Below are 22,424 nucleotides of genomic sequence, written 5' to 3'. Positions count from 1 at the left end.
AAACATAAACGTTTAGAAAAGTACGTATAGTCACCAAAAATACATTAATTCCTACCCATGTGCAATTTGTCAATGTGAATATTTTCTATCATATATTTTTTATCCCAATGAAATAACAAATGAGGGTATATACTCGTATTTCTTATGCCGGTTCTCGTACCATGAATGAAATGATGACACACAAACATTCACATTTACAAGATCATGTAGGGTGGTCGATTTTCGCCCCCAGAATTTGCGGTGATGATGAAATCGGGGCGCAGTAATTCCGATTACTACCTGCATCTTAGTTCTAATAGTTACTGGGTCAATCAATAGCGCATTATTCGTGATGAATATAGAAACATTTCCAGACCGAATTGTGGTGGAGCTTAGGCATAATTTATAGTAGCGACCTGCTCCGGTTTCAGCCGTCTTTCAGGGCATATATACCTACCTACCTACCCTACCAACGAAACCCCGCGGTTTCACCCGCGTATTTACCGTTCCCATAGGAATTAAGGAGACAGAATATACCATACGTTACTTGCAGATAATGTAGCTTTCTATTAAAGAAATAATTTAAAAAAAAAGTCCAGTAGTTTCAGTACAACCGAAGAAACAAATACATATGCTATATATCTTCGAGTATACTTATAATAAAACTATAACAGGTCTAATTCTATACATCGGAGATATTTTGAAAATGTTTGTTAGAGGGTATTATAATATTATATTCGATACTAACAAAGATGTTTGTAAATATGCTACATCCCTACAAAATGCCCGCAAAAAGTGATCAAAATTTAGCTACTCCACTGAGAGCACACATGCACAATTTGGTGTTTACTTAGTATTGGTCTGGTGATAGACTTCGGGGGTCGCTAGGATATCACATACCTACTGGGAAATACGCTAAGTGTAAAAGTACATATATGTATTCAGTGGAAAAGGGATCCAGCGTTCAAAGTTTTAATGTAATTCCAAGCAACTTTTTTGAGAGATCCGATTTTGAATTTTTTTTAACACTAGAAAACCACGTTATTTGTGAGTGTTTTATGCTATAGTTTATTCCTGTATTCCCATGGGAACTACGCGGGTGAAACAAATATAAATGAAAATAAAACTTCAAAACCATAATAATTATCGTATAAAAATTATTATGGAAAATTTTTTTTTAGATAGGTCACTATTTTTTTTTAACATTTTTCTATACACTATTAAAAACACATTTCCAAAGTTTTTATAAAGATTCATAGACTGACTGTGGATTTCGAGGTTTCACAATTTTTAAGTCTAACGGCACTCCACTAATAGGAGTCCTGTGGTAGAACGGGGAAGGCACAAGATTCGAAGATCGAACAGTTCCTTAGCGCACTCCCCGAAATATATTCTGTAGAACACCGATAGAAAGGTAATATAACAGAAACTATTTCTTAATAAATTAAATCAAGAGTGAAAGAGTAACAAACATCATACTTCCATCCTCACAATACATTCGCATATATTAGTATAGTAGAATTGAATTCAATATACATGTATTCATAACGACACCAATGGAAATCGTTAACTGTATGAAGAATAAATATTTCCTAAGTTTTCCTCATTTCCAACATTATAGTAACCGGTTTCATTTAATATTTTCGATGAGCAATACAAATAAGAGTCAAGTTAACACTATTGTATGGACGATAGGCAAAAAAGTTACATGATAATAATGACTTGTTTTTTGGCGATTACTTAAAACAAACCGACCTTCATCATACAAATACGTTTATTTCAAGTAGGTTTGAAGTAGGATTGACCTGGGGCAGCATGCTACTCCAACTTTTCAATTAATTGTGTGCATTTTAAGAAATTAAAAATCACGTGTCTCAAACGGTGAATGAAAAACATCGTGAAGTATCTTTTTAAGATATTTTTTTTAATTTTCTGCGTGTGTGAAGTCTGTCAATCCGCATTGGGCCAGCGTGGTGGACTATTGGCCTAACCGCTCTCATTCTGAGAGGAGGCTCGAGCTCGGCAGTGAACCGAATATGGGTTGATAATGATGAAGTAGGTTTGGTAAGGTTTAGATAAGCCATCTAGGATAGGTCCTAGATGGCTATTTACTCGATCATTGATCAGCCGGCCTATTCACTAACTTTGAATAACATTAGTGGATATACACAGAATTGACCAACTGGCTATTGTTAGTAATTGTTAAGTGATTTCGTATTCACTTTTTATTCAATACTAACTGATCAAAATTGAGATTACTTACAGGCAAAATTTTCATACGGTTGAGTATGAGTAGTTGGTAGTGATTTTCGTTCGGGCTTTACGGAATACGAAAAATGTTACGGTTGTTATTGATTTATGTTAATTATAGGTGGCTAACATACGGTAAAGTTAGTGTATAGGTCGGCAGATTGAAAAGATGAAAATGATTATGAATTCGACCATCTTAATTATTGATGCGAGAACATCTGTTGTTTATTTATTTACGTTCACAAGTATTCGCATTGAAGCTAAGGTCATGACGTCAGAGAGAGCCTCGTACAACGTAAGATTGAATGTAGGCAATACTCACTCGAAGAGTCTATAATTATATTTAGTTGGCTCTTATTAGACTAACTCGTGGCGACAAGGAAATCGGAACAACAAACATTTGTCATGTCAAACACTGTATCTAAAAAACACCAATACTTACTATTAAATAAAAAAAAGTGTTTCTTGTATTTTTGAGTCTTAAATTGTTTTATTTAAATGCCGGTATATGTAAATATATAGAATCTTATTTATGGGTGATACACTATATCTGGACATACAGTGTATGGTCACGTACGTACCCATTCCATATCCTCTGTCCAAAGTACGTAGCTAACTACTGTGAAAATTGTATTTTGCAAAAGTGAGAAATTAATAAAATTTTGAACATCTTTACCATAAATAATACAATAGGTGCCTTGTAATGATTAAAAATATTTTACCGATTACCGATACCGACCGAAAAAGAACACACCTAGTCCACTGGACGCTTACCGTGCTGTTGTCGATATACTCGTATTGTACTTACTATTAGGCTACATAATACCTGCCACGAATACACTCGAATTCTTTTTCCCTAATTTATTATAAGTAATTAACACATACTTATAATTTAAGATCAATACGGTAAATCACTACATAAGCTTCCGATGAATGAACGATGTATTGAGATATTTATCAACAAAACAAGAGTAACGCTTGAAACAATGTAACGGAGGAAAAAAAACGGGTATATAAACTATAAACTATAAACGTAACGCGGCGTGGGAGATGTAAACAACTGAACAAACCGACCACCTTCTATTAGCCAGTCGGCGAGGAACGCTTTCCACGCTCGGCCGACAGCCTCGAACTCTTTGATGAGTTCGATGGAGTAGACAGACTCTTCGTCGTCTTCTACGACGAGAGCGGGATTGTCGGAGAAGTAGTGTAGGCGCAGCATGCGCGGGGCGCGGGCGGCGCATCGCCCGTCGCTCGCTGCGGCCCGCGGCCCGCCGCGCCTCCCAGGGCTGCTCCCTGCTAATTATACACGAGCCGCACGCGCACTCGCTCCGCGCCGCGATCGTCCCTCGTCACTGAGTCGACCCGGGCGTGTCGGCCGCCCGCCGTGGACGCGTCGGCGCGCGCGCAATCCTAATGCTCGCCGCACCGCGTCGGCGCGCGCGCAGACCTAACGCTCGCAACACTGCGTCGGCCCACGCCCAGCCTGCCGTGCCGGGGAGACGCGACTACATCGCAGTTCGCACCCGACACTCTACCACTCTCATGTGTATACTGTATATTTCACTACGCTAAATATAGTCTGCACCTGATCCAATTATATCACGAACTCAGTGTCAGTAACTTAATCTATAACAATAACGTAATATATAAAAACGTGCGAGTACCTATATGCATAATCACTGTACTGAATGATCGAACGGTGTTTCGGTGAGCGAGGTGTCTGCATGTATATCTAAAATGATGGTCATTCGTAGTTCTTATCTTATATATAAACATAATTAATTGAAGAACTTTTTGCACAACAAACATGAAGTGACTTTGGTTGAACATTTTGTTCGGAGATGAAGAAACAACATCTGATTACATTAATAATTTAAAAACTCTTTATATTGCAATCGATATTTTTCCAATTAGCATAACAACCACACAAACACAATGTAATGAAAAGTAAATATAAAGATAAAGTAACCAACACGATCGAATATATAAAAACAATGAGTTGCGCTTTGTGGTTTACGATATTTCTTCAATAAATTTTAATTTGCTATTGTTATAGTTTTTATCTTAATGCTACTTCACACTTGCGTTGCCCCAGTGATTGTCCAATAATAATAAATACCTACATTCGTAATATATATGTTCGGAGTTATAATTTAGCTATAATTCCCAAGTCTGTGATTTCTGAATCATATAGCTAAATCTTCAAAACAAGAGTGAAAACAACCTTCTAGGAAAGCGTATCCCATCTTTAGACAGTATCTACACTTACGGTTAGGTTAGATGATGGTCAAACGCGAGCTTATTCGAAAAAAAAATAAAAGCAAGAAATAATCATTTCATTGTATTATATATATATATAAGTGACAGTTAATAAAACAAATAACACTTTGTCCCCTATAATTCTATAGATAAATACCGGAACTTCGAAGAAACGGAATCAAACACCCACGCGGTGAAAAAATAAACATTGTTAACTACAATATTGCACTGAAAGAGTGTTTTGTTGTAGTTCCTTGAATTATGAAACTTCTTCAATCTAATAAACATTTTATTTGCGACAATGCAATAATGCACTGGAAACGTTTAAACATGTTTATCAAGTCAAACATTTCCCAATTTAATTTGACAAAATGTCACATTTTCAAGATATTTTAGACTCTTTTAGCCATATTTATAAACATGGATTAAAATTTCTACCTCTATGTTATTCAAAGTAAAGTAGATTAAATTGAGATTTAAATCTAAATCGATGTTCATAAATATGGTCGTTTCAAATTAATCTCACAGATTAATAGAGTAACAACAAGTTGATAAAGTGCCGTCAAGTGTATATAACTTTTTGTATTTTGTAACAGTTTTAAAAGGAAAATAAACTAACACAGTACCTCCGAGATATGTCAGCCGCTTTTCCTGTACAATCCGGTAGCGCATCCTTTAAAAACTACACTTTGCAACAGCAAGTAACAAAAAACAAAACGAACAATTCGCCACGTGAAACGATCAATAAAGTGACCAACAATGAAAGAATTTATTTAGTGATGCGACAATGAAAAGATTGCATTGATACTGGGAGATTAGTTTGAATGAGTTAATACTTGTTGATATTCGCGCTGCAACCTCTTTTTCCTTACAATTCAATCAATACATTTAAATAAAATTTAATTGTATTTATATACATATGTATCATCATCATTATCATATCAGCCACTGCAGGACATAAGACTTTTTGTAGGGACTTCCAAACATCCTGAGTCACCTGCATCCAGCGAATCTCTGCCACTCGCTCTGTCGTCATTCCACCTGCGGGGGTCGACCAATGCGCTTTATAGTGCGTGGTCTATTTATATACACATTTATAAACATGAATTTAAATGTACTATATATACTTTAATTTTATTTATATGTTTTGATGATGATGATATGATACGATATGATATGATTATATGATATGGGGTCTACTTATAACATGTAGTGTCTTCAATCTATGACGGCACGCGACAGCATGTGCCGGATCCAGCTATTACAAAACAATATTTACAAATGCGATAGAAGTTTTGATCGTTCGTTTTATAAATATTATCAAACACATCACTAGCCGAATGAATGATAAATCGAGTTTATCGTATCGCAGTAGTCGTAAACATTAGACACAATCAGCCGACTGTCAACATAACATTTACCAACAGATAATAATAAAAACTGGTCAAGTGCGTGTCGGGCCCCGCGCAGTGTAGGGTTTCGTAGGTTAAGTTAGCACTTTAATCCTTTATGTAATGAACAAAAATACCGGTAACGATACCCCACACCATGGGATAGGCGATTAGTTTTTTTTTCAAATTAGTTTTTTCTAATTTTCTTTTTATCACTTTATCGAAGTTATTAATAAACACCAAATTTCAGCGTTCTATTTTTAACAGACTCTGAGTTATCTTACTGACAACGTAATTTTTTTTAATTAAATTTTTAATTTCCAATTACGTTTTTAAATTGGTCGACTATTATTACTCTTTAAAATAGCAATTGCTACTTATGAAAGAAGGAAACAAGAAAGTTAAGCGGAAAATTAAACAAACCAAGAAAACTTAGCGACAGTGTTATCTTTTTTAATGTAACATTACGGCTTTTGTTTTGACAATGAAAATGGGTATGATGACTAGGTTTGAATATATTGATTTTTATAATAAATTCGGGTAAATAAGGTCAATGTTAACTAATTTATACAAAGCAAAGATTGACTGGATATATGCAAAATAAATAAGATTATAAAATTTCAAAATCTATTAAAAATCTTTTATCGTAATTAGATGAAAATTCATACAGTTTTAGCTTCCTTACATTAAGTGTCATTTTTTAATATATAAACTATAAACATAAACTCAGAAATAACAAAGATATTAGTAATTTTGTTTAAACGCCCATACAAATCTAACGATCATTTATTGCCTACGACGTCATTAGTTCGTACCATACGAAAAACGCCCCATACCATTTTGTATGGGGCGTTTTTCAGGGATCCGCGGCAGCGCCGCAAATCTGACCCTTTACATCCTGTAACTCCGAAAGTAATGATCGCAGATACCCTGTTACTTTTACAAAATTGCTTTACTATTAGCATACTCTTAATTTATATACAGTTTAAAAAACTGTCATCATCCCTATTGTTTTAGTGTAAGGTTTGACAGTATTGGCTTTTAAAGTACTACTGTAAATCTTAAATCACTCGAATCCAATCGTTACAAAGATTATAGCATTTTACAATAATATAAGTAGATATATATATGTTTACTCAAAAATGTATTTAATATACGTTGTAATAAAACGTGTAATCTTTTACAAATGTTATTGTTACTAAAGATTTCTTAAACAAAAGAAAATGAACGAGTAAGTGGATGGTTATCTAAGATTCGAAGCCAACTTCAGAAACTAGTTCAAGAGATCAAGGTCTCCGTACTCTACACCAGAGAACACAACTTAAGAATTATAGACAATGCATTTTTTTTTATATAAAAATAATATGCTAACATTGTCACGCCATAGACAAGTTAAAATTTATTGGTTTTTAGTACAAAGTATGAGTTGTAATTTTTATAGAAACGTGTTTTATCGTTGGTGATTGTTACGCAATGTTGTAGAGTTTTGCGATATCAGAATTCTGGAAATATAAGCTCAACAGATCTAATAAAGGGGCCGGCGAGGTCATAGGTTCGATCCCCGCCCAGTGAACTATTGCCGTACTCTCTCCTAATACAATCATTCCGACTAATTACAGGCGAATGTGAATACTGAACATGTTAAAAAAAATACTAATATTCTTTAAATATAAATATAAAATACAAGGATATATTCGTAATAAGTAATTATCATCATCTCCTTACCCTTATCCCACTGTGGGGTCGGAAAAATATGTCAATCTTTTCCATTCGTCTCTATTACTCATCAACTCATCATCCACTCCTTTTACGCACACAGAATCCACACAATCCAACCATCTCTTCTTTGGCCTTCCTCTCCTCTTATGTCCTTCCACTTGCACATTCAACATTTTTCTAATAATATGACTTTCCTCCCTACGCATTACATGACCATACCAAGCTAACCTTACTCCTCAATTTTTCTGTCACTTATAATAATAATAAGTGGTATTGCACTTATTAAAAATCTTCTTTGTATACTATGACACCGTAAAATTATAAATACCGTCAGATTATAATCTATCTCGCGAGTTAGTGAAATGTTGAAAGATTGTGAACCGCAACATACTCTAAAGAACCGGAACTTGAGTGTCTCAGATACCAATGATTAGATTAGGTAAGGTATTTATTTATTACAAATAAAAAATACAAGAATTCTTGTTCTTCCTTACAATTTACCGAATAATACACACACGTTAAATTGTAAGCAGTATGTTGCGGCTCACAGTCTTTCTACAGTCCAACATCTCACAAGGTAGATTATAATCTCACGGTATTTACAATTATGGTGACATATTATACATTAATTTTAACAATTTCAGAACGGCTTGCCTTATGTTGGTAATATTCTTTGTGTGCATTTACGAGTAGGTCGGTCTCTGCATTGTTTTTATTTAAAAATAATTGTTTACATGAAAAATAATGAACTGGCAAAACATCGTTTTTCATATCAAATCCATAGGTGGAAATCGCTCCTCATATTTTGACGACCTCCGTGGCGCAGTGGTACGTACGGTGAATTTATAAGACGGAGGTCCTGGGTTCGATCCCCCGCTAGGCCGATTGAGGTGTTCTAAACTAATCCAGGTCTGGCTGGTGGGAGGTTTCGGCCGTGGCTAGTTACCACCCTAACGACAAAGATGTACCGCCAAGCGATACAGCGGTCCGATACTATGTCGTGCAGAAACCGAAAGGGGTCTAGATTCACATCCTACTCCTAATAGAAACGGGCTAAATTAGCCCGCTTCCGTTCAATATTGCATCATCACTTACCATCAGGTGAGATTGTGGTGATGGGCTAACTATCAAAAGAATGAAAAAAAAAAACCACCTGCCAACGCACGGTTTACTTTAAACTGTAAAAAGTAACAATTATACTGTAAACATTGATTCACGACAATGTACGTACCTACCAAATTTAGCAGCATATCAATTCAGGAAACACTTGTCTACGTAACCGATATGACAGCAGATTGTTGGTTAAGATAAATTATGCCAGAGACAGCCAATGTTGGTAGCGATGGATTCACATTTATAATGTACATTTTGGAGTTTGAACGTTGGAAATCAATACCTAGAATCTAAGATCCTAATATATTCTCTATATTAAGACAAACGTTCTGTCATATACATTCCTAAAAATATCTCCTACATTAATTTAACTGGACTGGCGAATTATGTGCTATAGATTATTATAGCAATCTATAGCACATAATTCGCCAGTCCAGTTAAATTAATGTAGTTATATTTATATATGCGAAATTGTATTCAAAAACAATGACATGATAATTACACTAATATTATAAAGTTAAAAGTTTGTGCGCAAGTGATTATCTTCGATCATCCTTTGCACTGCGGCTACTAAAGCGATTTGGCTGACTGAAATTTGAAATGGAAAAAGATTTTCCTCTGGATTAACACAAAGGCTATTTTTCATGCAGGAAAAATCAATGGTTCCCGCGGGATTTGTGAAAAACTGAACTCCGTCCGCTAGTGATAAATAAATAAAACAAATGCATAAATAATATTTTTTTTTTTTGGTTTAAATTTTTTTTTTCTTTGGCGAGGGAATCTTTAGGAACTGGCTACTGGGTGCTAGGTAGTGCCGGACTCCTGCCGGATAAAAAACTAACTTCTACACAATAAATAATGATAGGTACGAGACCTATTAAATTGATTTTCTAAGCTACATTGTTGCAATACACCTATCGGCATTTGCATGCAACGAATATCTGAACTTGAAGCGAAGCAGTCTTAACGTGCTCTCCACACTGGGTGTCACTCCACCCACTCCCTACCTATGAGGTGCTACTGAGAATTTCTCGAGAGACAGTAAAATCTCAATAAACTTTTATTGACACAACCTAGGATGAAATGCCATGATCTTACCTGCTTGCTATGATGTCAATAATTAAGAAAATAAAAATACCTGACTGCCTAACCTGCTCGCACCTATTCATCCGCCTAGCGTATTGTGTATAGCGATCAATATATAACGTTTTTCTAATTGTGTTTTTTTAATATGACAATGATATATCATTTTGAAATCCTCTTGATATGCCCTTGAATTTGATACCATATCAAAATATACGAAAAAAAAATTTTTTTTTTACTCCGAGTCTGACATCGTTTTGATTTTTTTTATTTCACCTATCTAAGAACACTTTGGTTATTAAGACGAAACTAACGATATCATAATTACGTAATTCCATTCGGCGGTTCGGAAGATATGAAGTAATAAACATTACATATATACAAGATACGCGCGAAAAACAACCCTTCTTGCAGTCGAGTAAAAAATAGACGAACGGTTAAAAATATGGTTTATTAAAACGTGTATTTTTACTCGTAACAGAGACACAAGGGTTGTATTTGTAAGTTATATTCCGTTTGATACTTTTTATAACAGGTAGGCGGTATAACGTGAAAGTTTTAGTTACTTAACATAAATTAAAAAAATATCACCTCGAGTATATGGCGTCTCACAGTAGTCGTGTTGGTTTTTTTTTTTAAATTTCAACTATCTAAGAATACTTGGGTTATCAATACAAACCTAACGATATCTTAACTACGTAAATCCGTTCAGCGGTTTCGAAGATATGAGGTAATAAAGAATATTACATAGTTACGAACATACAAGATACGCGCGGAAAACATAACCCTTGCAGTCGGGTAATAAAGACGCATATAAAATTTGATATTCACGTTTTATGGAAAGGAAATAGTCCATGAAATTTAAGTATGAATGACGATTTTTTAATAAGAAACTGGATTTCAAAATTCTAAATTTATTTATTTCAATAGGCACAGTTTACAAGCACTTTTGAAAATTATAACTATTAGAATAAGATACTCTACCAGCGGTTCGGAAAGCAAGTTCTGCTGAGAGAGTTATCATTTTAAAATCATCATTCTTTACAATACTTATTGGGTAAAATAAAATGATTCTACTTCTTTTCTAAAGATACAGGCCGATCCAATTGGCTTCAAGCATCTTCGTAATTATTAATTATGTTACTCATCATAGATATATAAATATTGTCGTGTTCAGCAGCGTCCAGTGTTCACATAGCGGTCATCCGGCAGAGTTAAATATATATAAAACTTTGCTTGTCAATTTGTTTGAACGACACTTCAGCGTGACCGTTCTAGCTATTTTCGTTTTTAAATCCGTTCGCTGACCAAACATCACGAAGCTACAATAGCTTAGCAGTTAAGGGCCGGACTCCATATAGAAAGATCATGGACTCGATCGCTCGCCTGTTCCACTCCTAACATCTTCACTACGAATATGGAGAATGGCTATTTTGTGATATGGCCAATATGGTCATATTGCTAGAGTCGGACTCATCCACCGAGGGTCCCATACATATAGTTTTCAGATTACTCCATATCTATACTAATATTATAAAGAGGTAAAGTTTGCAAGTTTGTAACATTCTTTGTAAGGGGTAATCTTCGGAACTACTGGTCCGATTACAAAAATTCTTTCACCAGTAGAATGCTACGTTATCGGGGAGTGCTATATCGCGGACAGACAGACAGGCATTTATAATTTAAATTTACACGTGACTTCTACTCGTATAACTTATTGTTAACGCCGCGAACTTTGAAAAATGAGCGGGCAACATTGTGGCGCGCGCGCGCTGCGGCTGCCATTTTTTTGTGGCTGACCGCTGTAGAAAAACGCGGTAGTGATGTCGGAGAATTAGTGTTTTTTGGTTTCCGTATGACCATTTCTTGTTGCGTTGATACATTGTTGTAGCCTACTTGACGAAGTTAAGCGCGTGTGAATTTGGATAACTAACTAACTTTGCCGCGGTAGTGGACGATGAAATTATTCTGGACCTTGAGGTGCATAGTGCTGGAAGCGGATTGCTGTGGCCTGCAGACGGGTGAACACATTGAAATACACAATTCTCGACATTAGGCACATTACACACTTGCTCGGCCGCCAGCTGGGGTCAACCAACCCAGATCAGCTCGCGACACATCGACCGTAAGTATTCATTGTCTATCTAACCAATTCTTCGAAGGCTCTCTTTTCGCGGTGCAGCGCCGTATTACGAATGCCCGGCTTTCCACTCTGATCAGTTGATGGGCCCCTGATCCATTCGCCGTGGAAGCCGGATGTATGCCCATACACTTATAACTCGCTATTTCAGTTATATTTAATTTCGAATATGAATGACCTCATCTTGACGAGGGTTCAATCCATCCAACGCACCTTTCTCATTATATTAAAGAATATTTATTCGTACTTTTTTCATTATGTCAAATATTCCCTTTTGCCTCAAAATAGTCGTAAAAACTATTGTTGGGGCTCGTTCTTGTATCCTATGGATTAACATTTACGAGTAAGCCTCAATATTTTCTTCAAAGTAAAGTAAACCTAATCCTCTACTCTCTCTCCTCTACTCCTGTTTAAAGTTTACTTCATTTTGAATTAATTTTAGGATTAAAACCTAATTCATGTCTTTAAATAAGGCCGTCAGTGTTTAGTCAAGCGCCTTAACCGTGGAGCATATAATAATAATATAACCGTGGAGGTAAAACTATATATATAAAAAAAAATTAACCGCTAAATCTGTTGCTAAGCGCAAATCTCGAGAATGAACTGATAAGGCTAATTCTTTTTTTAGAATATTCCTTGAAGTAGTACCCTACCCTACTCCTATAGGGGTAGGGTACTACCCCTATGTAGGTAGAGTGGGAGTAGGGAAGGGTAGAAGCGCACTTAAGTCAAAGCAAAGCTTGACCGGATCCGTTAGTAATTAATATAAACTTCTGACAATGCAATGCAAATAGCTTTGTGCATTTTATTTGCTTTGTTGTGCTTATGAAATAATTAAAAAGTTTAATTAGTGCTGTAAAAGCATATGAAGTAAGAACTTGCGATAGCCAGATATATCTCATTTTATAGGCTGAAATTATGTCAGCCTTCGCTTCTACCATAGATATTTTTTCAATATATATAGTTTCTACGCGGCGTCGTACCGGAACGCTAAATCGCTTGGAGGTATTTGCCGGTAGGGGGATATCTAGCCACGAAACCTACCACTAGACAGCAACTTAAGGTTCTTTAGGATCTAGGTAAAAGGTTGCCACGACGCTAAAAGTAGCGTATGGAGACACGATACCTCATAATATTCCTTAGGAACTATTATAAATTGGTTTTTACACATAGAAAACTACTATCTATTAAAGTCAGCACGGTCAAAACTCCAGCACTTACGTATGGTAAGACCAGGGAACCGAAATGGGTGTTGATTTCCATCCTACGCCTAACAAGTTAGCCCGCTTCCATCATAAATCGCGACGTCACTTACCATCAGGTGATTGCAGTCAAGGGCTAACTTGTAAAGAATTAAAAAAACCAGCCAAGTGCGCGTCGGGCTACGCGCAGTGTATTGTTCCGTAGATTAAATGAGTTTTTTAAACCCTTATTTAATGTAAAAAATACCGATAACGATACTCCTCACCGTGGATAGACGATAAAATATTCATTCTCAATTTGCATGTAGGAAAGGAACCCGAAACATTATTTTACGACTTTGTTCACGTTTTTATTGTACATACTTACTCATGGTAATTTACATTTACAATTTTGCGCTAACCCACGGGCTGTCGGACGGACAGACGGAAATGGCGAAACTAAAAGGGGTTCCTTGTGGAATGGTACCCTAAAAACCGTCAACCTTAAATGAGGTATGTCTGACTATCGCAAGTCTTCGTTATATTAATAAGGATAGAACGTTTAATGAAAATTAGAACTGCGCAGTTCTCGACACTGAGTTCTGAATCGGGTTAAATAATTAAATTTTATTGAAAAGTTTAATTATCTCAAGAGAACCTTAGAAGCGACGGTTTGTTTTTACAGCGGCGTGGGTTTGCTTTTTAAATGCATTTTGAAATTATTGGAGCATCTTTCTTGATACTAATTGGTTCGATATTTCCGTTGGTACTGGATTTTTGTACCCACTTTTGACACAGGATTTTTGTTAGCGGCATAGATTTTTTTTAAAGAATATATTTTGCCATATATTTTATATTTGGCCAATATTCCCGTTCCCCTCCAACTAATCGGAAAAGACTTTTTGGAGTAGGTGAATAGACCAACGGACTGGAATCAAATCACCAACCCTCGGTGATGAGTCCAGCCCTTTTACCACTGAGCTATTGAGGTTTTTATAGAGTAGATATATTGGTCGTATTTCAAACCACTGAACAAATGAAGCGCGAAAGCTAAATGTGTGTGTTCAAAGCACATGTTTAATATTAATTATTTTTAACCCCTGACGCAAAAAGTTATAAGTTATAAGTTTGACGTGTCTATCTGTCTGTGGCCATAGCTCCCAAACGGATGAAGCGATTTAATTTTTTTTTTATTAAAGGTGATTTATGTTCGAGTGTACTTAGACATGTTTTATTAAAATCAGTTGAGCCGTTTACAAGTTGTGGGGGGTGAAAGTGGGGAAGAATAACACAATGTCTGCAAATTTATTCGAATAGGGTTTCAAATGAAAGCGCACTAAAAAATAAATTGATGCCTTGATTTAGAGTAATTAGTAATTTTATGACCTTCGGGGGGTTTTTCAAATTTTTCAATTTAATGTTATTAACTAGCTGACGCCGCGCGGTTTCACCAGCGTGGTTCCCGTTCCCGTAGGAATATGGGGATAATATATAGCCTATAGCCTTCCTTGATAAATGGGCTATCTAACACTGAAAGAATTTTTCAAATCGGACCAGTAGTTCCTGAGATTAGCGCGCTCAAACAAACAAACAAACAAACTCTTCAGCTTTATAATATTAGTATAGTAGTTGAGCGCATTTAGACGGTATGCCTTTGTATGAGAGAGTAAGTTAAGAACACTATAAACGTTTGTGTATAACGTAAAGGCACGACAACAGATCAGAAAAGCGTTATACAATTCTTAGTGATGCAGACGGAGGTGCGTGACATCAGAACCCATTAGGCAGGCTATAGATACTTTATAGGGGGTTAGTTCTAGTCCTTGTTTACTTTAATTCAAAAGTCTGTTTTATATAAGAATAGAATAGAATAGAAATCATTTATTTGTTAGCACAACACATAACTACATAATAAATTAAAACTAATAACCAAAATGCCAAAAAAATGGACCTGACTCAGCTAAAATTTGTTGTGAGTACATCAGTACCCACAACGCTGGTATTCTGTCACACACGTATAAAGAGTCAAGTGACCTGTAAATTTAAGTTGCGTCAGTATTATCTCGTGAAAAAAGAAGGATTGTGGACCAATAGCAAGCAACTATGAAGTGACCAATAGCAAGAAACTATGAAGTGAGATGATATCGACACAGTTGATGAGTGTGAAGTCTACTTTGTACGTAGTACATAAAACACAATACCATAGTACAACAATGACTTATCACTGCAATGCGCTTCCAGGCCTCATCGTTTGCGCTAGCCATTATCAACCGTTTGACTCTGTATTTAAGAGGACATTAAAACTATGACATATAATTACTAATGCCAAGCGGTAAGCGGATACAAAATTACGATCTATGAAGTGTCATTTATAACAAAAGATTACAACGTATTATAGATAGTACATGCAACGCGCCGCGCTATTGTTGTATGCCCAATGCACTTATATTACAGGAGCCGCAAACGGCATTTGTGGATTTATTTGAGCACGGCAGAAGGAGGATGATTTGCTATTGAGTAACTTCATCAAACAAAATTAACTTTAGAAAAGCTCAACCAGCTCGTCAGATTAAAGTGAGGTAGAGTATTGTTTAATATCTGCGTATTTACAACATCAGTCTGACTATTCGAGCGTAACTAAAGGGAGTGGGAGGGTTACAAAGTTGCAAAATAAAACTGTTGTCTTTCTATTTTAAAGCTACGAGCGCTGGTTCTTTTTTTAATTTAAAATAATAAATCTGTACACAATTTCTCCAGCACTGTAAGCGGAAATCTATATATATAAAAATGAATTGCTGTTCGTTAGTCTCGCTCAAACTCGAGAACGGCTGTGCGGACTTATCTCATCTTGGTCTTGAAATGTTCGTGGAGGTATAGAGAAGGTTTAAAAGGTGAGAAAAATCAGAATAATTGCCGGGAAAACCATAAAAACAACCGTTTTCTATTTCCTTTGCAAACGTTTAAGAGTCAAGGGGTAGGGGAGAGAGGGGTAGGGCAGGGGTAGAGTAGAGATAGGGAAGAAGTGCACATAAGTCAAAGCGAAGCTTGACCGGGTCCACTAGTATTGTATAAATATATAGAGACAATACACACTTCACTATCTAGCTCCAAAGTAAGCGTAGCTTGTTGTATGGGTGCTAAGATAGCTGCTTTCATCATATACATATACACTACATGTAAAAACTTGCATAAACTATCATCTTACTTCTATTGGTATTAGATGATCGAAACTTGTTCTTCCTATCATCTAATACCAAATGTATGTATAATAGGTGTCCGCAACGATGGACTAAATCCCCATTTAGTAACATGGACTCCTCTACCATAATGCCGGTTGTACACAGTTACGATAATGTTTGCAAAAACATTCGCGAACGAGAAACAAAGTCCCTGTTTCTTAATCCAAAGCGAATTGCTAGAACCCGAAAATCCATTGCGATAAGAGCGGTAAAGGCAATACGATAATTGCAGAACTTCGCTGCTAGTTGCACTCTCAGTTCACTCAATCGTTATAAGCCGTTTACATTGCGGCTTTGTGTAAGTCGACTTAAGAAGTTTTCACTAATAGCTGTTCTATTAGCCATACCCTGCTATGGCTACGGTGCCTACTTGTGGATATCATTGAGTAGGTAGTTTATTTTAATAGATTGATAATAAAAACCAAAATAGTGAATAGGCTAGCTGGTCAGTGTTAAGGTGCACTTACATGGATATTTGAAATTGCTCTATTTAAAAAAAAATAGGTTATAGTCAAAGTCAAAATTAATTTATTTCAATTAGGCTTAGTTTACAAGCACTTCTGATAAGTCAAGATTATGTCATAATTTAATTTAATCTAATGGTGCTAATAATAGTCGAAAACTTAAAACTAAAGTTACGAGGATTCCAAACGCGCCTTATATGAATAGGTAGCCAGTATAAGTTATATAAAAATAGCAGTGTCCCTCCACATTTATATCTATTTATGTTATCATAGCAGGATAACAAACTTACCTAGATCAGAAAGGCTGACTTTTTCCAGGAACGGATCAGCCACCGGTAACTGTAACAAAGTGAAACAACGAATATAACACAAATGTTCATTAATTATTATCAATAATATAACTATAAGAGATTTGATTGTTCGGTTGCATTGTATAGGCTTGAAAAATTCTTTCAACTCGGTTCGATTTTTTCAAATATAGTAAGCCACATTATCAAAAAGTAAACATCATCATCATATGCGACCCATATTCGGTTCACTGTTGAGCACGAGTCTCCTCCCAGAATGAAAGGGGTTAGGTCAACAACAGTCCAACACGCTGACCCAATGCAGATTGGCAGACTTCTTACACACAGAATCGAGAAAATTTTCTGGTATGCAGGTCCTCACGATGTTTTTCCTTCATTATTTGAGACACGCTAAATTTAATTTCCTAAAATGCACGCAACTGAAAAGTTGGAGATGTATGGCCCGAACCGGATTCGAACCCACACGCTCCGGAATATATCCTATCACGGCATAATTATTAACATCTGTTAATTATCGTTATTTTATTTTTTATATTAAAATTGGCTAGGGTAGGCGCCACTACCAGAATATACAAAATGAAACATTCCTAAAAATTACATGTTCGTTATGAGTGCTCAAACTGCTGAAACAGTGCATTATTGCATTGGATTGCATCGCAATGTCAAAGATGTTTGCTAGACCTCGTTCTTTGTACGGCCGCATGTCTAAATATATCGTTTAATGTTGACACCGGTTGACACGCACTAATGACTAATGGGCTAACTCAGCGCTAGTCTGTGATACCCAGATCTCCATCATTATATTTACCGACTTCAATAAAGTTCTTACGACGAGTATTTTTTTAAAGCTGATAGTTTATTTATCAGCTCATCCTCCTACCATAAGTAAGTATAGTAAACAATTGTGTTGTTTGGATCATGGAGCTTTTGGGAGGTACTATTCCCAGTAATAAAGGTCAAGACCCTAAATCATCCAAGTATTTAGAATATTTTTATATAATTCCTTCAGTATGATATAGAGAGTAGAATTACTCGTACAGCCATTTATTCTTGCTACCATCTAATCTAGCAAAAGTAATAGGTCCTCGCTCGAGTAAATCTACTTTTAGCATCATGGGCTTCCCTACCATTAAACTGCATTGTCTGGAAAGCACGCGACCGTCGACCAAGCTCGAATAAATCCGAGTGATTTTGCCGACCAGATGAGCCGTATGAAAGTCGAACAGTTTGTTTTTTGCATAGCAAATAGAAATAAATAGACCATACGCCGTCGAATATGTGGCCCTAGACCGTTCAGATCTGCAGAACATAAGCCTTTTGTAGGGAAAAAATACCTACAAAAGGCCTAGACCGTTGACTGCGAAAAATTGTCGACGCATTTATCACATGGGCGAATGTTTGTGAGATTGTAAAATAGAATAAAATAGAATAGATTTTTATTAAACATAAAATAAAGTTACAATAAAACGAGAAAACACAAAAGAAAAGTAAACTGCGCAAAGGCGGTCTTATCGTTTAAAGCGATCTCCTCCAGACAACCTTCAATGAAATATTTAAAGAAAGGAAAGCGGATAGTGCAATAAATATTCGAAATACTCTTAACAAGTTCTTTTTTTTTTTTAATTTTTTAAAATCTCATAGGAATCGTCAACCCTAGTACGTAACAAAAGGTAACATTGTTCTTCAAAAACTAAAGTTTTTATAATCACTCTAAAGTTTTTGCGGCGTGATCCAAGAATTTGTCTTGCTTAAAGAAAGACTGAATAAGCTTGTGTGTTCAGTCAGCGTATATTTAGGTATTATACAGGGTGTTGCGAACGTTACAAGTCCACTTATAGGAGCCGAACTGCATAACTAATTTTTTTTAACTAAAAAAAAAGCTTTTATGTTTTCATACAAAGTAATTTAATAAATTCCGACTATTCATGTAACATACGTCTTTATCTATCCTTGCATTATAAAATATGTAATCGTAGTGGTAAAACAGTCGATATCGACGAGATATTGCAACTGGCACTCAGCATTTGACTAGTAAGCTACTTCATGATATTTATCAATGAATAAGTTTCGCTACGTCATTATTATAAGGATGCGATATATGGGACCCAATTTAGGATCTATTTACAAAAGAAATATTATTTATTCCGAAAATATTAATTTTAGAACACACGTTCCTTAGTCATTTTCAATTAATTTTCCTTATAGAATACAACCCTAGAGTTACGGGAAATACTCCCTAGCATAGTGTATATATCTCTAATCCAAATCTTAGCTAAGTCAGTGAGTCAGTCAGTAATTGCAACGAGAAGGAATAACAAACATAGTTACCCACTTTGCTTTCATAATAATATTTCAGAGAATTAGTCTATTACTTTTAAATAGAAGATTTTTTTCCGATTCAACTTAAACAACTCGCATAAGATTTCTATAGTTTTGTGGTTCAACTAAATTGCCCGTATCGTGTGTGCCGACCAACTGTGAGTAACCCTAGGATACCACGGTACCCTGCCAATGTCGTATGAAAATAAACGCTATCACAAGTAATGTGGCCATCCGATTGATATCCCCGGAGTAGTCCCAGACAGTCGTCGCGGTATTACACTTTTAAAGCCATTTTTCATGTCACACGACCATTTATAACTTATTTGAACAACGAAGATAAAATTTAAAATAAAGTACGTAGTTATAGATGTGAAGAAATTCAAAATCCATATAATAATTCACGACAGTTTTAGGTGCGAGCATCTGAGTTTAGCCAGGGTCGTTAAAAAAATAGAAAATAAATATAAAGATAATTAATCAAAAATAAATAAACAATTGATTATAGGATTCTATAGGACATCATAACGGCCACATGTGACACAAGATTCCAAAACTTTGAAAGTGTCGATCACAAAAACGCTTAATTCCAGCTAAGCTATATATTCGTAATAATATCATGTTTACCTTTACTATGGTCACTGCCTGAGGAGTCTTTTGAAAAAGTACTGTTTTTTTTTAATTGGTTGTAAATAAAGAGTACATTTTTTGTTATTCACTAAAATAAACTAAATGGTGTAGGCGAAAATTCATAGTTTAAAAGTTTATTATCAACGCAAGTAATGGTAATTTAGCTTTTCTGGCATAATAAAAAAGGTTTCAAATAATAATCACTATAAAAATAATAACATGATTTTTCTTGCCGGCACTTTGCAATTTTGGTACCTACGTGTTAAAAAAAAAGTTTTGTGATATGTCCAGGCCCAAAAAGCAAGTTGTCCTGATTGCTATTATAGATATGGTAATCATAATCACAAGTGAACTGAATCATTATATTAGAACGCATCACTGAGCATGGACGTCGCATTCTTGAACTCTACAAGCGACCGCTTTAGTAACCGCATTCAAAGTAATGCATGTAATTCAATAAAGTAATACATATATGCAATATCATTGTTATGGTAGGCGTTCACAGATACGCATCGTACGCATTGCATCAAACGGATCGTATTATTTTTTGTATAGAAAGTCGTACAAGTGCGTCTACTGATCCGAACTACCAAATCAAAAATTCGTTTAATACTACTCCTACTAACGGGTGAGGGGATATGGAGCCTAAAAAAGTTATGGGCGGGTGTAGAGTGAAAATGTTGGACTCCGCGGGGTAATGTTTTTGATTCAGTTACGATATCCGGGATTGACTGATTAAGGTGCTTCGAGATACGGGTCTTCAATATCTTACACATGCTTACACATGACTAAAATCATGCCTCATACAAACCAATGATGATGTCTAAGTTTAGTAAATGAGTAGAAAACGAAATTAATGTAATACTATCCCGTACGATTGTTTTAAAGTTAAAGTGGTCGATACAGGGGTCAGACTAAACACCGAGAGTCATCATTATCAACACATATTCGGCTCGTTGCTGAGCACAAGTCTCATCTCAGAATGAGAGAGGTTGAGCTACCGAGAGTCATATCCACTCCTAAAATTTAAAATTCATAGCAAAAAAAAACTTTCAGATCCATAATATACCGTAATCACATATACATATTCGTATACACTTTCCCACGTAGAGGTTATGGGAACTGATTTCGCTGTTTTAATTCAAGGTTAAGCTCAACTACTCACCCCTCTCGAGTCTCTGAACAAAATGGCCGCGTGATGCGGATCGAGGAAGGCGTCCGAAGCGCGGTGGCGAACGGCGGGCACGTTGCCGAGAGACGCGCGACGTTTCTCAGCCTCTTGCGTTGCTGCGCGCCGTAAATGCGCACCTGTTGAAAAAAAAAATAAACCTACAGTTACAATGTTTATTTTATGTTATGTTATTGACAGCCGTCGTCCGGGTGATCGTTGAAGCGCTGATGGCCGGGCTCTCAATATACCTACAGGGCCTAGGACCAGTAGCGGCCATCCAAGCAGGGATCGCTGCCCTACTTCGTTTTTTTTTTTCGTGTTGAGTAAGTGCCGATGGCTCCATGTGGGTCCATCAGTCCGGACGCCCCCCGAGATCGTTAGAAAACCCACGTCCGGGTGACGTTAGATATCGGGGACCTCGTCTTCGCCGGCGAAGACGCTGTGTTGCTTGTGATTGTGTTGCCCGGGAAGCATTGTCGGTCGTCATGTCATCGTCTGGATCGTAAAGGACGTTTTTGGGACGCCTCTGCTTGAAGTTAGCGTTAAGGTTGGGAGTGTAGTTGCAGGCCTCAACCACTAGTTGGTTGGGATGGATGGCAGCTCTGTCGAAATAGTTTCGAGAGAGCTGTTTCATGTAACTAGCTGCCCTACTCCGACACTTCTCCAACTGAACCCGCTGCTCCCCCGACGCATGATAGCGAGAAATCGCAGTCCGCGCGGGGCCACCGGAGCTGAAGAAGCACCAAACCTTTAGGCCTATTGGCCTCAACCCCGCGAGGGGTTAAAAGAAAACACCGGCGGAGAAAGATCCCCCGCGACAGGCCCGGGCAAGGAGGCATTGCCTCGAGGCCCGTACCCCCGACCCGTTTTACACGGGCCGGAGAAGACCCGTCGTCTATTTTATGTTCTCTCCCTCGTGAGCTCCTCCAAGTGGCCGAACCTGGAGGCGCAGGCACTTACGATGACATGGCAATATCGTTCGTAACAGTTCCGATGGTCCACGCGGGCCGGGGTGCGTGTAGCGATGTATGAAAACCCACCACTGATGCACCTCACTTCCCCGCACCCACGATTCCATATCCACGCAGTCTTTCCCCCGTCGCTCGCATTTTTTGACAATACGAGCCAAAATGCCTGTCGGCCATGAGGGTCTAACTGTTTCATGACGTTACTCT

General features: G+C 36.7%; 1 protein-coding gene across 3 annotated transcripts in view; it reads right to left on the bottom strand.

Annotated features, from left to right (window-relative positions):
* The window catches only part of LOC112048380 (uncharacterized), a gene marked incomplete at its 3' end in the record, with an annotated part of 104,630 nt that overhangs the window by 14,433 nt on the left and 67,773 nt on the right, over positions 1-22,424 (bottom strand). For all 3 annotated transcript variants that reach the window (XM_052890472.1, XM_052890474.1, XM_052890473.1), the window contains 2 exon segments: positions 17,112-17,160; positions 21,244-21,386. In XM_052890472.1, the coding sequence (XP_052746432.1) occupies positions 17,112-17,160; positions 21,244-21,386 (192 nt within the window).

The sequence above is a fragment of the Bicyclus anynana genome, chromosome Z, assembly GCF_947172395.1.
Source record: "Bicyclus anynana chromosome Z, ilBicAnyn1.1, whole genome shotgun sequence".
Lineage (NCBI taxonomy): Eukaryota > Metazoa > Arthropoda > Insecta > Lepidoptera > Nymphalidae > Bicyclus > Bicyclus anynana.
Note: the sequence above shows the minus strand (reverse complement) of the source record. Positions and strands in the feature narration are given on the sequence as shown.